This window comes from Lepus europaeus, chromosome 1, assembly GCF_033115175.1.
Source record: "Lepus europaeus isolate LE1 chromosome 1, mLepTim1.pri, whole genome shotgun sequence".
Classification (NCBI taxonomy): domain Eukaryota; kingdom Metazoa; phylum Chordata; class Mammalia; order Lagomorpha; family Leporidae; genus Lepus; species Lepus europaeus.
In genome coordinates this window covers 101980133-101996936 of record NC_084827.1, presented here as the reverse complement: position 1 = coordinate 101996936, position 16804 = coordinate 101980133, and the positions used below count along the sequence as shown (strand labels likewise).

Sequence of the window (16804 nt, the reverse complement as noted above, 5' to 3'; positions counted from 1 at the left end):
ACCAACGGCAAAAAGGAAGACCTTTCTCTCTGTCTCTCTCTCACTATCCACTCTGCCTATCAAAAAAAAAAAAAAAAAAAAGAAAGAAAAGAGAAAGGTCTTCCTTCCATTGGTTCACTCCCCAAATGGCCGCTACGGCCCCTGCTGCGCCAATCTGAAGCCAGGAGCCAGGTGCTTCTCCTGGTCTCCCATGCGGGTGCAGGGGCCCAAGCACTTGGGCCATCCTCCACTGCACTCCTGGGCCACAGCAGAGAGCTAGACTGGAAGAGGAGCAACTGGGACTAGAACCCGGCGACCATATGGGATGCCGGCGCCGCAAACGGAGGATTAACCAAGTGAGCCACGGCGCCAGCCCCCAAAATAAACTTTTAATTCCATTTTCCATGAACTTTTGGAAGTCTTCTCGTGTTTCAAAAATTTTGCCAAAATATACAAAACTTAAATGTTCCTCTAAGATAAGTTTTGCTTCACAACATCCAAAATTCAGTGTTTCACCTTAGAAATGTTAAATAGAATTGCTTGTTTTAAAATATGTAAGATTAATAGTAGGTGTAAATTTATGAGATGAATATTAGTAAGATAAATGATCCTTATCCCTTGTCATATTTTTAATAAAGTTACATGTCTAGTTAACTTAAGTTTGGGTTTCTACTAACTAATAACTGCAAAATAAGTTAATTCATTTATTTTTAAATTTATCACTTAATTGTAATAAAACATTATGTGTCCAGTTGAAGTGTCAGTCCAATTAATAATTATTTACTTATAGTAACCATATTTTCTGTTCCAAAATAAGACTATTGAATATACAAAGAATTTTCAAATTACTTATTTTGGTGAAAGTGCTTATTTGTGTAATTTTGAGACCAAAGTAGTAGTATATCTGGAAATTTTATGGTGCGTAGTTATAGTAAGACAGGTGTTTACTTAGAGAATGCAGCACATGTAAGGATGGATGTTTGGTTTGTGTTTCAGATCTCTGGTGATGAACAGAAGTGGTGGGTGAGAACAGATGAACGGCTAATAGATCATTCTTTTTCACTGTATGTAATGTACTGATTCTGCCTTTGTAAAGTTGCCCCTTAAAGCAGTATAATTTTCCCTTTACTGAATGTACAACTATTTATAAATAATTTTGAACATTAATCTATAAATTGTCTATATGAGAAAAAGCCAACTCTCTTTGTATATTAGCATCAAGAAAAGAGTGGTATAAAATGCTATCATTATTGAATTAAAATAATAGTAAAGAGTGGAATAGAATATCTAATGATATGATGAATTGTCAATCTCTCGTTCTCTTTCAGCTCATATCATCGATGGCACTACTTTCCTATGTTTTGGGAGGAATGCTTGTACATGTCTGCCAAGACTTGGCTTATGGGTAAAGCTAATTCCAAACCCTTTACTGTTGATTGTACACTATGTCAGCTCTAGGTTCAGTTACAATCTTAATCTTGTTTTCCTTCTGATCATTTGTTTGGTAGCATCATCTTATGCTGATTTATTGTTAATGATAACAGCTCAAATTCCAAATGCAAATAAAGGTGATTTTTACTGTGAATACTTTAACTTCCTTTATCCTAAAGCAGTTACTTAGAAATGAGCTAACCATTATCATAACTGATAAGCTTATTGACAAATTTACAAAGTTAAGCAGGTGGTAGTTCTAAAATACATAGTTTAGGTCCTTTTCTCCCTTATTAAATCTCCCCTTTGATTTGCTTCCTGTTTCCTGTCATCACTCCTTGGATGATGTGGTAGCCAGCTCAAATATGTGCTTTTTTATAGGCAATGTTTCCTATGCTACAGCCTACTAAATGAATACTAATAGATGACTGGAATGGAAAGGGAATATATTTTACCATTTGGGAAAGATTGAGTTAAAGCCTTTCTTTACCACTGGATTATTTTTTAAATGTGCTGAATGAAAAATTCTCACCATAGTAATTCTGCTTTTCATTTTTCAGACTTAAATAAACCAGCAGACTGTAATACCAAGTTGCCCTTCATCTGTGAAAAATATAGTGTATCTTCATTAGAGACATTCAGTCCAGATCCTACAGCTAAAGTACAGTGCTCTGAGAAATGGATTCCTTTTGGGAATAAGGTAAAAGAGAATTGCTTCATTGTGCACACAATGATTGCTTTCACCTTGCTTGTATGGCCTAGTGGAGAATGACAGCCAGTCAGACAACATCCCTAAGATCTCCTCTGCATACTTGGATATTCCACATGTCACTGTTTATTGCCAGAAACCATGGGTGGAACTAAGAGTTAACTCTCAAGCTAGTCATGTCCACAGATAGGTCTTTCAAAATGCGACATTTCTATGCCCTTGCTACTAACACTGAAATTGCTAAAGTGGTTGGCCATTGGATGGTAATCCATTGAATAGTCAGGACTGTCTCTGTATGCAAATAGGAAGCTGAATTAATTTCTAACTGAAGTTTTCTTTCCTCCATCAAGCAGAACATCCAAGCAGTACCTTCCAATCAAATTGGACCAGCATTTCCCAATCTACCTTCTAGGGACTCCACATATGCTACGAAATGTTAGCCATTGATTCTGTCTCCATATAGAGGTTTTATGATTAAGTAGGTTTGGGAAATGTTGCATTCTCTATCTGCCTCTTTGAGATGCATAATCCATATTGGCATATGTATCTGTTAGGAAATGCATTTGGCTGCTAAAGAGAAATTGCCACAGTATGTTAAAACATTTATTCTCTTGCATAAAACAAGTGTGAAGGTTAGCAGAATGTGCTGGTGTCTTCCAAACAAACTACATTTGTTTCTATTCTGCCATCTTTAATATAAGGTTTCCAAGCTCAATTTCAAGTTGTTCTTTATCTAGAGTCTTCTAGAAACTACCCAGTGACTTTCTTGGTATCTCATAGGCTTCTTAAATCTGTAAGAAGTCTGAAAAAAATTTGTAGGGTGTTTCAAGGAACACAGTTTAATATGTACTATTTCAAAGATGGGTGATTAGTGTAGTGGGTAAGTCTTCACTATCAGAGTACTTGAGTTTGAGTCCTGGCTTCTGGTCCTGTCCCCAGATAGGTCCTGCTGATGTAGTTCGTGGAAGTACTTCTGTCCCTGCCACTCACGTGGGAGACTTAGATTGAGATCCTGAGTCTTTGCTTCAGCGTAGCACAACCCAGGCTATTGTGGGCATTTGGAGAGTGAAACAGCAGATGGGAGATGTCTGTCTGTCTGTCTGTCTATCTATCTCTCTATATCTATTTCTGTCTATTTCTCTGCCTTTCAAATAAGTAAAAATTTTTAAAAGATATACCATTCTATACTAAACTAATCAAAATAAAAAGGGAAAAGAAAGCTGCCAGCTGTAAACATCTATAATAAAGCATGTATTTTTTTCTCTTTAAAATTAGGAAAATTTTTAATTCCCCAAGATACAAAGATTCTTAATTTGCATAATTAATATACATGTTAACTAAAATATTCTGCCAAGAGATAGAGAAATGATTTTTTTTTTTTTTTGACAGGCAGAGTGGACAGGGAGAGAGAGAGACAGAGAGAAAGGTCCTCCTTTTGCCATTGGTTCACCCTCCAATGGCCGCTGCGGCCGGCACACCGCGCTGATCCGATGGCAGGAGCCAGGTGCTTCTCCTGGTCTCCCATGCGGGTGCAGGGCCCAAGCACTTGGGCCATCTCCACTGCACTCCCTGGCCACAGCAGAGAGCTGGCCTGGAAGAGGGGCAACCGGGACAGAATCCGGCGCCCCAACCGGGACTAGAACCCGGTGTGCCGGTGCCTGAAGGCGGAGGATTAGCCCACTGAGCCACGGCGCTGGCCGAGAAATGATTTCTGTTAAAATGTAGGTTTTTTTAAAGATTTATTTTATTTATTTGAAAGGCAAAGTTACAGAGAGAGATCTACCATCTGCTGATTCACTCCCCAAATGGCTGCAACAGCCGATGCTGGGCCAGCCTAAACCCAGGAGCTAGGAGCTTCTTTCTGGTCTCCCACAGTGGGTACCGAGGCCAAAGGATTTGGGCCATCTTCCACTGCTTTCCCAGGTGTATTAATAGGGAACTGGAAGGTAGTGGAGCAGCCTGGTCTCAAACCAGCACCCTGCATTGCAAGTGGCACCTTAATCCATCATAGCACAATGCTGGCCCCAAATTTTGTTTCTTGATATAATGAGGTAATGATTAAGAGCAGACATTGAAGTCAGATGGAACAGAGGCTTGAATGCTAACTGTACTACTGTGTGGCTACTTCACTTATGGAGTAAGTTATTTAACTGCCCTGTGCTCCAGTTTCCCCATTTGTTGTGAGAATTAGATAGCACTATACAAATTGCTTAGCATGGGAATTACTCAATAAGTTGAAAATGTACACACAAATATATACTTCAAAGGATTCATGGAAAATGAAATTAAAAGATGAGTAATTTGCTACGAAAATTCTTGCATAGTTCTATCATAATATGAATTTTCCATGAACATTTTGAAGAACCTCATATCATAGTTTGATAACCTCCCTTCAGTCGTTTAAACTAAAGTATATAAACCAGAATTCTTTAAAAGTTTTTATTTATGTTAAAGAGAGAGAGAGAGAAGCAGAACGAACTTCTCTCCACTGGTTCATTTCCTAAATGGCTGCAACAGCCAGGACTGGTCCAAATGATAGGAGTTGGGAACTCCGTCCTGGTCTCCACATGGGTGTCAGGGGCACAAGTACATGGGCCATCTTCCACTGCTTTCCCAAGCACATTCAGCGGTGGAACTGGACAGAAAGCCAAGCAGCTGGGATTCCAACCTGCACTCTGATAAGGGATGCTGCCATTGCAAGTGGGGCACAATGCTGTCCCTAAGCCAGAATTCCTGTCGTACTACTTTGTACATTTCCATATCTCATAGACTGAAAATTAGAATCTCTCTAAGAGAAAAGACATTTACCTCTTTTGTGAACTTTCCCTTGTCTGTAATCTTATGCTTAATTTATGTCTTTGTTTGCAGTGTTTTCTAAAGATCACACCCCAGTTTCTTACATTTTCTCAAGCCAATGATGTCTGTCATTCCTATGGTGGCACCCTTCCTTCAGTGTTGAGCCAGAGTGAACAAGGTACCAGAATTGTTTGGGAAACACATTTTATTTTGATTTGAAATCCAAGTTTGCTTGCAGAAGCTGTGGGGGATTAACATATAATCTTATTAAACTACTGTTTTGCAGAGTAGGAAAAAGGCTATCTTGATGGATAAGCAAAAATATTCAATGACATCTTTAGTATATCTTTGAATAAATCAAATATCTTTTTTAAAAATCTCCTTTTAACAGATTTTATTACATCCTTGCTTCCGGATTTGAAAAGTACTTTATGGATTGGTTTGCGCTGGACTTCACAGGAAAGGATAAACAAATGGACGGATAACAAAGAGCTGACATACAGTAATTTTCACCCATTATTGGTTGGTCGGAGGCTGCAGATACCAGCAAATGTAAGTTTTCTAAAAATCAGCAATGTATATAACTCTGTGAAATTCCTAATCCTCCATAAGTTATTAGATTAAGAACAAAAGCCTATTGCATGATTCCATTTATATCAAATGTATAGAAGAGACAAATCTGTAAAGACAGTCGCTAAGTAGTTTCTAGAAGCTAAGGAAGGGGGCCGGCATTGTGATGCAGCAGGTAAAGCCAGTTCCTATCCTAGCGGCTCCACTTCCCATTCAGCTCCTTAGTAAGGGAAAAGTATCAGGAAATGGCCCATTGGCTGAAGCTTCTGACTCCTAGCTTAAGCCTGGCCCAGCACTGGCCATTGCTACCAGCGTGTAACAGAGGTTCTTTCTCTCAACCTCTCTCTCTCCCTTCCTCTCCCTCCCTCCCTCCTTCTCTCTCTTTGCCTCTCCCTCTCTTTCTGTAACTCTGACTTTCAAATAAATAAATCTTAAAAAAAAAAAAAAAAGCTAAGGTGAATGAAGGGGTTGAAGGTAATGGCTACTGGTTCTGGGGTTTCTTTTAGAGAGAGTGAAAATGTGCCACAGCTGATTGGGTGTTTGTTATACAACTCTTGAATACACCAAAAACTATTGAAATGTGTCATTTGAATTATAAGTTCAATAAAGCTGTTACAAGAAGAACATGTGTTTCTCCACCCTTCAGATAGTTGCCCTGGTTTTGCATCAGATTCCATTGTAATTATTTTATAACCCTCAGGTAGTAAGTTGTAAATAGGAGCTTAACATGTATGAGCTTTGAATTGTTAGCCTCTGTATCTTAAGCAAAAAAGTACGTAATTGGTGATTGGAGATTATATTTTCCTAAGAGTGGAACACAAAAAACTGTAGGAGAGAAGAGGAAATTGCACTGACGATACTTAGGTTGACAGCATGTTATTCCCCACTGCGTGTGTCTTTACTGCTTTGTTGATGCAGAACACCTTCCACACAAAGGGCAGTGACTAAGACATTAAAAAGACAAACTCCACTAATATGTCCTAGATAGTAAGCAAGTGGTGTTCCTAGTACAATGTTAGTTTGCTCAAGATTGGTGTTGGGAGCAAAGGGAACTCTGAATCATGTGTAACCATATACAAAGTAGACAAAAATAATACTTGGTTATCATAGAAAATGTGGAAGCTGTAGAAGACTAAACACAAGGGCTTGGAGCTGTACTGTAGTAGACTAAGCCTTCACCTACAGCACCAGCATCCCATATGGGTGCCAATTCGTGTCCTGGCTGCCCCTCTTTAGGTCCAGCTCTCTACTTAGAGCCTGGGAAAGCAGTAGAAGATGGCCCAAGTGCTCTGCAGCCTCCTGGGAGACCCTGAAGAAGCTCCTGGCTTCAGCTCCAGCTGTTGCAGTCATCTGAGGAATGAACAGCAGAATTTGAGGAATTTGAGCGGATGGAAAACCTTTCTCTTTCTCTCCCTCTCTCTGTCTGTAACTCTACCTTTCAAGTAAATAAGTAAAATATTTAAAAAAAGAAGACTAAACAAAACAAAAAGTCAACTTTAATCTCTCTTAAACTTCCAACAAAGGCTTTTAAACTTCCTTTCTTTAAGGTTTTATTTATTAACTTGAGAGGCAGAGTTACAGAGAGGGGGAGGGAGGGGGTCTTCCATCCACTGTTTCACTCCCCAGATGCCCACAATGACTGGAGCTGAGACTATCTGAAGCCAGGAACCAAGAGCTTCTTCCAGGTCTTGCATGTAAGTACAGAGGCCCAAGTTCTTGGGCCATCTTCTAAAGTTTTCCTCTCAGGCCATTACATAGAGCTGGATCAGATGAGGAGTAGCTGAGACACGAACCAGTGCCCATAAAGGATGTCAGTGCTGCAGGCAGAAGCTTAGCCTACTAGGCTACAGCACCGGGCACCAGGCTTTTAAACTTTTAACAGTAGGGCTGGTGCTGTGGCTTAGTGGGTAAAGCCGGCATTTGCTGTGCCAACATCCCATATGGGCTCCGATTCAAATCCCGGCTGCTCCACTTCCCATCCAGCTCTCTGCTATTGCCTAGGAAAGCAGTAGAAGATGGCCCAAGTCTTTGGGCCCCTGTACCCACATGGGAAGACCTGGAGGAAGCTCCTGGCTCCTGGCCTCAGATAGGCGCAGCTCTGGCTGTTGCAGCCAATTGGGGAGTGAAACAGCAAATGGAAGACCTCTTTCTCTCTGGTTCTCCTTCTTTCTGTGCAACTCTTTCAAATAAATAAAGCTTAAAGAAAAAAAAAAAAACGTTTAACCATAACCTATATATAGTAAGAAATACAATTAAATCACTAGCCAGGAGATAGACAAATATAATATTAAATTGAACTAAGAGTTTTAGGAAAAATAATTACTCTCAGAGATTATCCACACTAATATTTTCATTCTGTTCCATTCCATTCTTCTTTGTTATCCTATCTTATCCTATTCTGCTCAATTTCATAATCTCAAATATTAGACAAAATCTGCTGAATTAATTTCATGACCTACTAAATGGGTCTTAAGCTATTTTTGAGCTCTGACTCAGGCAATCACAATGAATATTTCAGCATTTTTTTTCCTAGAACTTTCCTATATGTTGTTTTCGTGACATAGATGAGATCATAGTATATAACTAGAGTACTCTACTTTTCTTACTTAGTGTTTTCTTGCCTTTTTACTTTTTATTTTAAATAGTTTAGATAATATAGAGAAGTATAGAGTTCAGTGAGCATACATAGATTTAACAATTTTTAACATTTTGCCATATTTGCTTAATACATAAATATATGCACTATTTTTCTTGAAAGCAATGATTCAAATACTTTTAGAGGAATTTTTTTTGGAGATTTATTTATTTGAAAGTCAGAGTTACACAGAGAGAGAAGGAGCAGCGGAGAGAGAAGTCTTCCATCTGCTGGTTCACTCCCCAGTTGGCTTCAATGGCTGGAGCTGAGCCGATCCAAAGCCAGGAGCCAGGAGCTTCTTCAAGGTCTCCCACGCAGGTGTAGGGGCCCAAGGACTTGGGCCATCTTCCACTGCTTTCTCAGGCCATAGCAGAGAGCTGGATCGGAAGTGGAGTAGCTAAGACTCAAACGGGTGCCTGTATGGGATGCCAGCACTGCAGGCAGCAGCTTTACCCACTATGTCACAGCGCCAGCCCCTGATTAAAATATTAATGTCACATAATCTGGGATCATGACTGAATTACATTCCTTACATGATAATACAGCCAGGGGCTGGCGCTGTGACATAGTGGGTTAAATGTTAAATAAAAGAGCAAATAAGGCTGTATTATCATGTAAGGAGTGTAATTCAGTGAAGACAAACATTTATAAATATCTACATAACAATAATAATATCTACATAACAAAATATATGTTCATCACACATTTTATTAACTTCTACATATGAGAGAAAACCTATGATATTTGTGTTTCTGTGTCTGGATTATTTCACTTAGCATAATGATCTCCAATTCCATCCATTTTTCCATCAAATTTATTGCAAATGTCAGGATTTCAAATCCTTTCAAATAAATAAATGAATCCTTTCTTTTTTTTTAAAAAAAGCTACTTTTAATTGTTACACAATATCTTTTGAGCTAACCCATCATTTACCTAACATGGTGTATATGAAGTTGATCTCAGCTTTATACATTAAGAGATACTGTGGCCATGAGTGTCTTGGTGTATAATCTTTGCTTATATTTAAATTATTTTTTACTTTTTTAAATCGTGAAAAGTCATCTAGCCAGATTAAAGGTTATAAGTAGTTGTAAAACTCGGTTACCAAATTGCTTTCTAGAAAGACTCGCAAGTTTGTGTTGCCGTCAGTAGTTTATTGCCCATCTGTCCTCACCAGCACGTTAATAATTTTAACATCTATTAAGCAGTTAATGTGTGGGGAACTCTCCTAAAATACACATTCATTATTTCATTTAATGTTCATTATAGCTGTGAAATAGCCATGTTACTCTTACCCTACCTTAGAAATGTGAAGACAGTCACAGAGAGCCAGGTCACTTGCCAGAGAGTGTGCAGCCCACATGTGGAGAGTGGGGATTTAAATCCAGGTCCCACAGTCTGCACAGTTCTCTCACCTCTCTACTCCATTGCCTGCAATGAATATTAGCTTCTTAAAACTTGCTAATTTCCCACTTTAAATGATGTGTTTTCAGTGATATTTCACTAATTTCTTCTCATTTTAAAACATCTGTTTATTTGAAAGGCAGAATGGCCAAGAGAGAGAGAGAGACAGTGGGAGAAAGAGATCTCCCATCTGTTGGTTCACTCCATAAATGGCTGCAACAGCCAGGGAGGAGCCAGGCTTTATAAAGCCAGGATCCAGGGACTCCATCTTGATCATCTACATATGCAGCTCTTGGGGTGTCCTCCACTGCTTCCCCATGTACATAAGCAGTGAGCTGAATCAGCAGTGGAGCAGCCTGGATATTGGATGCCATTGCCATAGACAACTGCTTAACACCTGCTGCACTACAACATTTACCCCACACATTTCTCTGGTTTCTAATGAAAATAAACTTCCATAGGTTATATAACAATTTTTATCTCATCAAACTTGGATGTTTTTGCCTTTGTATATTTATCTATCAAACCCTTCATGTATTTTTATTGATTTCATGACTTTGAAAACAATAAATATTCTGGCCCCATGTTTCATGTGTTTATTACAAATATTTTGCTAGCTTTTTTTAAAAAAAATGTTCAAATATCAGAAATATTACAGGTAAGAGATTTGGCTCTTTTTGGAATATGTTCAAATCCATTTGTTTCCCTTTTTTTTTTTTTTTTTTTTTTTTGATAGGCAGAGTGGATAGTGAGAGAGAGACAGAGAGAAAGGTCTTCCTTTTTGCCGTTGGTTCACCCTCCAATGGCCGCTGCGGCCGGCGCATCGTGCTGATCTGAAGCCAGGAGCCAGGTGCTTCTCCTGGTTTCCCATGCGGGTGCAGGGCCCAAGCACTTGGGCCATCCTCCACTGTACTCCCGGGCCATAGCAGAGAGCTGGCCTGGAAGAGGGGCAACCGGGATAGAATCCGGCGCCCCGACCGGGACTAGAACCTGATGTGCCGGCGCCGCTAGGCGGAGGATTAGCCTGTTAAGCCACGGCTCTGGCTTATTTCCCTTTTTCTATCACCTGTAAGTTAGAGAATTTATCATGTAAATGTTAGTTAAGAGTATAGCTATATTTTCTGCTAGTTCAGTTTCATGGGTGCCCTTTGTTTTTCTGATAGTGTGTTATATATTTCAGCATATGTATGTACTATCAATGAATGCATAATCCTTTTGCCTAATCCTAGCCACCTGTTCTGGTGTTATTTATTGCATATATACTTCCATTTGTTGAAAGTAATATAGGATGGCCGGCGCTGTGGCTCAACAGGCTAATCCTCCGCCTGTGGCGCCGGCACACCAGGTTCTAGTCCCAGTCGGGGCGCCGGATTCTGTCCCAGTTGCCCCTCTTCCAGGCCAGCTCTCTGCTGTGGCCTGGGAGTGCAGTGGAGGATGGCCCAAGTACTTGGGCCCTGCACCCCATGGGAGACCAGGAGAAGCACCTGGCTCCTGCCTTCGGGTCAGCGCAGTGTGCTGGCTGCGGCGGCCATTGGAGGGTGAACCAACAGCAAAGGAAGACCTTTGTCTCTCTCACTGTCCACTCTGCCTGTCAGAAAAAAAAAAAAAAAGAAAGAAAGAAAGAAATATAGGAACTCTCCTTTATCATGTATTAAGAGTGTGTGTGTGTGTGTGTGTGTGTGAGTGAGAGAGAAAATAGCTACCACAGTGATACATAAAATAGTACCATATTGCCACTTTTTATTTATTTGAAAGGCAGAGCTACAGAGAGAGAAAAAGAGAGAGAGACTTTCTTTCCTCTGGTTCATTCCCCAAATGGTCACAATAGCTGGATCTAGAACAGGCTGAAGCCAACAGGCCAGATCTTCAACCAGGTTTCTCAAATGGGTGGCAGGTACTAAAGCGCTTGGGCCATCTTCTGCTGCCTTCCCAGGTACATTAGCAGGTAGCTGGATTGGAAGTTGAGCAGCCAGGACTTGAATCAGCACTCTGGTATTGGATGCCAGTGGCACAAGAGGCAGTTTAACCTACTGCATAACACTGGCTCCAATTTGACTATGTTTTAAAAACTATAAAAGGGGGCCAGTGCTGTGGTGTAGTGGGTAAAAGCTGCCATCTGCAGTGCCAGCATCCCATATGGGCACTGGTTCAAGTCCTGGCTGCTCCACTTCCAATCCAGCTCTCTGCTATGCCCTGGAAAAGCTATGGAAGATGGCTCAAGACCTTGGGTGCCTGCACACACATGGGAGACCTGGAAGAAGCTCCTGGCTCCCGGCTTCAGATCCGCGCAGCTCCAGCTGTTGCAGCCAATTGGGGCATGAACCAGTGGATGGAAGACCTCTCTCCCTCTGCCACTCCTCTCTCTCTGTAACTCTGACTTTCAAATGAATAAATAAATCTTTTAGAAAAAACTGTAATAGGATCAGTTGTCCTTTATTATATGCCTTTGAAAAAATGTTTTACTGTTCTTATCCATTAGTTCCAACCACTACAATTAAATTTAAAAACTCCTGATGATGACTGGACTACATTTTCGGGATAACTGTTATTTTTTTTTTTAAATTTTCTAATTCAAGTATGTGCTCACATTATTTCTCCATTTGTTTGAATCATCCTTTTGATTACTCTCTGAAGTGCTGTAACCTCTTTCTCACTGCTTTTGAGAATGGCAGCCTTTTTCTTGATTTTCTTACTGGTATATGGGAAGGCTATTGTCTAGGGAATTCATATACCTTTTTCCATAAGCATCATTTTACTAAAAGTTCTTACTGCTCTTCAGCGCTATTCATTAGATTTTCTTGGATTTTTTACTAGGCTAACTGTAGCCTGCAGATAACAGTGGCCCCCATTTCCACAGTTACCTCTGTCATACTCATTTTATGCCTCACTTCACATGCGAGGACTTTGAGAACCATGGCAGACACCAGGAGCAGTAATCACCATCCTGACTGCACCCGAACCTTCGCAGTATCCTTTCCAGTCTTCCCTTGTTGAATATTATGTTGACTCTGTCTGTGATATATCTCTCTTGGATTTTTAAATCAGGAATAACTACCAGACTTAGTTAAACTTGTTTCATCTGATAAAGCTGTCATACAGTTCCTTTTAGGCCTATTGATATGTGCTATATTACAAATACATTAGTAGTTGTTATGTGAAACTATCTTTTTATTCTTGTCATAAAATCTGGTTAAGTGTGCATTATTATTTTGCTGTTGAGTTCGGTTTATTTCATCTCTGCCAGAGAGTTAATTTTTTATGCTGTATTGTCAGATTTTTTCTGATCACTCTAGCTTTGTAACATGAACTGTGTGGACTTCTGGCTTTTCTATGTCCTGAAATTATGACTCAGCTTGGGGAATGACTTTTCACTGAAAGTTTGGAACAATTACCTACAAACTGTTAGAGTTTGTTTTAGAGATCATTACTTAAAAATAAAGATTTGGGGGCAGCCATTTGGCACAGCAGTTAAGATGCCACTTGGGATACCTACATCCCATATTGGAATGCCTCGATGAGTCTCCCAGCTCCTCTGCTTCCTGTCTAGCTTCCTGCAATGTGTACCTTGGGAGGCAGCAAGTAATGCTCAAGTGCTTAGGACTCTGCCACTTGCATAGGGGACATGGGTGGATTTCTGGGCTCCTAGCTGTGGCCTGGCCCAGCCCTGGCTGTTGCAGGCATCTGAGGAATGTACCAACAGATGGAAGAACTCTCTCTCTCTCTGCTTTTCAGATAAAATAAAAACAAATAAATAGGTATATGCCATTGGTTTTGTCCATCCTCTTCTCTGTCACTACTCCTGTTGCTTGATGTAAGTTTGTGAAAGCTACTTCTGTATTTTCTATCCTGTTTTTCTTAGTTATGACATTTTGGCATTGTCAGATCTATATTAAATTCTTAGTTCACTTTTCCTTTAAAAAAAGAAAGACACAATAATACACATTTACCTTCTCAAAAAGTATTACCCATATACCTTTTTCTGTATTTCTGATCTTATTTTCTATAATTATTTTATTTCAATGTTCATTTAATATTTATTGAGTAATAAAGTAGTGTTAGCATTTTCTATCTGTAGTTCCTATGGTAAGCTAACTTTTCTTATTTTTCTAAGTGTGGTATGTCTCAAACATAGAGAAAAATACAGGGGCAATATACATTGAATAAATTTTTATGTCTGATATTGATTTGTGATCAGAAAATGAATCTAGATGCTTTTATTTTAATATAATATAAGGGGTCCTTTTCTAGTGACTAGTAAATATCAGAGCTTTAAGGTGTATTCTCTGTTGTGTCATTATAAAAAGTTTATAAACATCTAAAAAGTTGGCTTAATAATTATATTTTGCTGACTTGAACTATCAAGGCTGATCACAGTGTTAAATATTACTGTAGTTGTGTTTGTCTTATTTGTGGTAATTTTTATGTTTTAAAGATATATTTATCAGTCTTGCTACTGTGTTGTTGTTTGTTTCTGAAGTTAATTGCCCTTTCACCAGCTTTGAAAGTTTGTCAGAATTTCCTTAGGAATGTCATGATTATGTCCTACATTGGGATTGTTTTTACAGGGGAAATTCCAATCTGGAAACTAAAATTTTCTTGCCAGAATCTTCAGGCCGCTAGTTCCCTGATTATTTGTACTGGTTTGTCTCTTGTTTAGATTTTTGAGGAAGATTCCCACTACCACTGTACTATTATGCTCAACCTCCAAAAGTCACCTTTTGTTGGAACGTGGAATTTTACTTCCTGCAATGACTTCCATCCTGTCTCTCTCTGTCAGAAATATTCAGGTACCAATTATTATCTAGATGACTATGTTGTTAAATGTATATGTTTCCTTTACAACGAAATCTTACAAATGAATTCATAAGATACAGCTTAAAATTTTGGCATGGATCAATCCACATTGACTCAGTGAGTCAGAGAGTCTCAAATGGAGTGTGATTATTTTCAAATATCATTGCCACACGTAATATTAAAAATTAAGTAATGGAATATGTTAATTGTGGTTGTCTAACGGTAAAACTGTGGTTGAATTTTGTTTTCCTTTCAATTCTGGCATTCTTCATCACTGGAAAAGGGAAAAAATGATTAATATTTTTAAATGAGTCCAATATAAACATTCACTGTTAGATTTAACACTAAAAAAATGAGAATGTAAAGCATTACAAATGAATCATTGTCTGTGCCTTTCTGTAGTACAAATAAAAGTGAAATAAGTGTTTAAAAACAGAAACCATCTATTTGATTAGGAATCATATCCATTTGAAAACAATATTTTTAAAAAGATGTTACATTGTTTCATTGACCCTCAATGAATTTTAACAAATAATTATGAAAAAATTATTTGCATAGTGAGAACCTTAAGTAGATATTTCATGTGCTGTAGCAGAACCTTTTTGCTAGATTAATCTTTATCCATTTATCCCACACTTTTTAGTTAAAACATTATCCAAGAAGTACTGCAAAACAGTGAGTCAAATATATCCTCTTGAGGGTGGCTTTGTGCACTTTTTCATGGTAGTTCTCCCAGATGAAAATTTTATAAGGGAGCATGGAAAGCCTTCCCTGTCGAAGCAGTGCAAGTGAAGGGCAGTTTGGCAGCCACCGTGAACTGGCAATCATATCGCAGGCTGTTCACCTATAGCTTCCCTCCTTCCCAAATCAGATCAGCTGGACAAAATTTTGTCCTGATTTTAGAAAACAAATGTTGCAGCTCTCATATTTTACCTACAATATACAGTAGGACATACCTAATTCTCCCACCTCCAATCTAAAATAAATAAGTAGGTAGATAATATCTAAAGTAGAAAAAATTATAATATAGATTAGCATGGGGAAGAAATTATAGAAAAAACATCCCATAACCTGCAGAGTGGGGAAGTTTTTGTGTTGTTGTTTTCTTTTATATACAGAAATTAAAGGCAACCAGACCTTGCAGAATACTTCAGAAACTATAAAGTATCAAAATAACTTATACAAGATAATCCTGAAGAGGCTGACTTGGGAACAGGCTCTGATAGAGTGTCTGAAATATAACATGCACCTGGTGAGCATCACGGACCCTTATCAACAGGCATTCCTCACCGTGCAGGCAATCCTTCATAACTCCTCCTTGTGGATTGGGCTCTCCAGTCAAGATGTAAGTTTTTAGCACTAGCTGCTTGACCTGGGTGATAGAATGTGACTGTTTTTATTGCACATAACATCTCTCTCATCAAGCTAAAAGAAACCAGAGATTTTTTTTTAATTTGTTTGCTTATTTTTATTTTATTTGAAAGAGATAGAGGCCAACACACAGGGGGATTTTTCCTTCTGCTGGTTCACTGTCCAAATGCCTATAACAGCGGGGGTTGGGCCAGGCCAAAGCCAAGAGCCTGGAACTCAAGGTGGGTGTCAGAGACTCACATTACTGCCTCTCATGTGACATTAGCAGGAAACTGGATGGGAAGCAGGACTCAAACCAGGCACTTCAGTATGGGGTATGGGCATCCCAAGCAGTGGTTTACCCACCGCACCAAACATCTTAAAACCAGAGATCTTGGCTGGCGCCGTGGCTTAATAGGCTAATCCTCCGCCTTGCGGCGCCGGCACACCGGGTTCTAGTCCCGGTTGGGGCGCCGGATTCTATCCCGGTTGCCCCTCTTCCAGGCCAGCTCTCTGCTATGGCCCGGGAGTACAGTGGAGGATGGCCCAAGTGCTTGGGCCCTGCACCCGCATGGGAGACCAGGAAAAGTACCTGGCTCCTGGCTTCGGATCAGCGAGATGTGCCGGCCGCAGCGGCCATTGGAGGGTGAACCAACGGCAAAAAGGAAGACCTTTCTCTCTGTCTCTCTCTCTCACTATCCACTCTGCCTGTCAAAAAAAAAAAAAAAAAAAAAAAAAGGCCGGCGCCGCGGCTCACTAGGCTAATCCTCCGCCTTGCGGCGCCGGCACACCGGGTTCTAGTCCTGGTCGGGGCGCCAGATTCTATCCCGGTTGCCCCTCTTCCAGGCCAGCTCTCTGCTGTGGTCAGGGAGTACAGTGGAGGATGGCCCAAGTACTTGGGCCCTGCACCCGCATGGGAGACCAGGAGAAGCACCTGGCTCCTGCCATTGGAACAGCACGGTGCGCCGGCCGCAGCGCACCAGCCGCGGCAGCCATTGGAGGGTGAACCAACAGCAAAGGAAGACCTTTCTCTCTGTCTCTCTCTCTCACACTGTCCACTCTGCCTGTCAAAAATAAATAAATAAATAAAAAATAAAAATAAAAAAAAAAAGAGATCTTAGAATTTACCCTAGGGA

At 39.9% G+C, this 16804-nt stretch overlaps 1 protein-coding gene across 3 annotated transcripts in view; it reads left to right on the top strand.

Moving 5' to 3' along the window:
• The window catches only part of LY75 (lymphocyte antigen 75), a 155090-nt gene that overhangs the window by 61457 nt on the left and 76829 nt on the right, over positions 1-16804 (top strand). For all 3 annotated transcript variants that reach the window (XM_062187232.1, XM_062187228.1, XM_062187225.1), the window contains exons 19-25: positions 976-1043; positions 1308-1384; positions 1971-2110; positions 4988-5093; positions 5307-5467; positions 14182-14311; positions 15437-15663. In XM_062187232.1, the coding sequence (XP_062043216.1) occupies positions 976-1043; positions 1308-1384; positions 1971-2110; positions 4988-5093; positions 5307-5467; positions 14182-14311; positions 15437-15663 (909 nt within the window). The remainder of the gene's footprint in view (positions 1-975; positions 1044-1307; positions 1385-1970; positions 2111-4987; positions 5094-5306; positions 5468-14181; positions 14312-15436; positions 15664-16804) is intronic.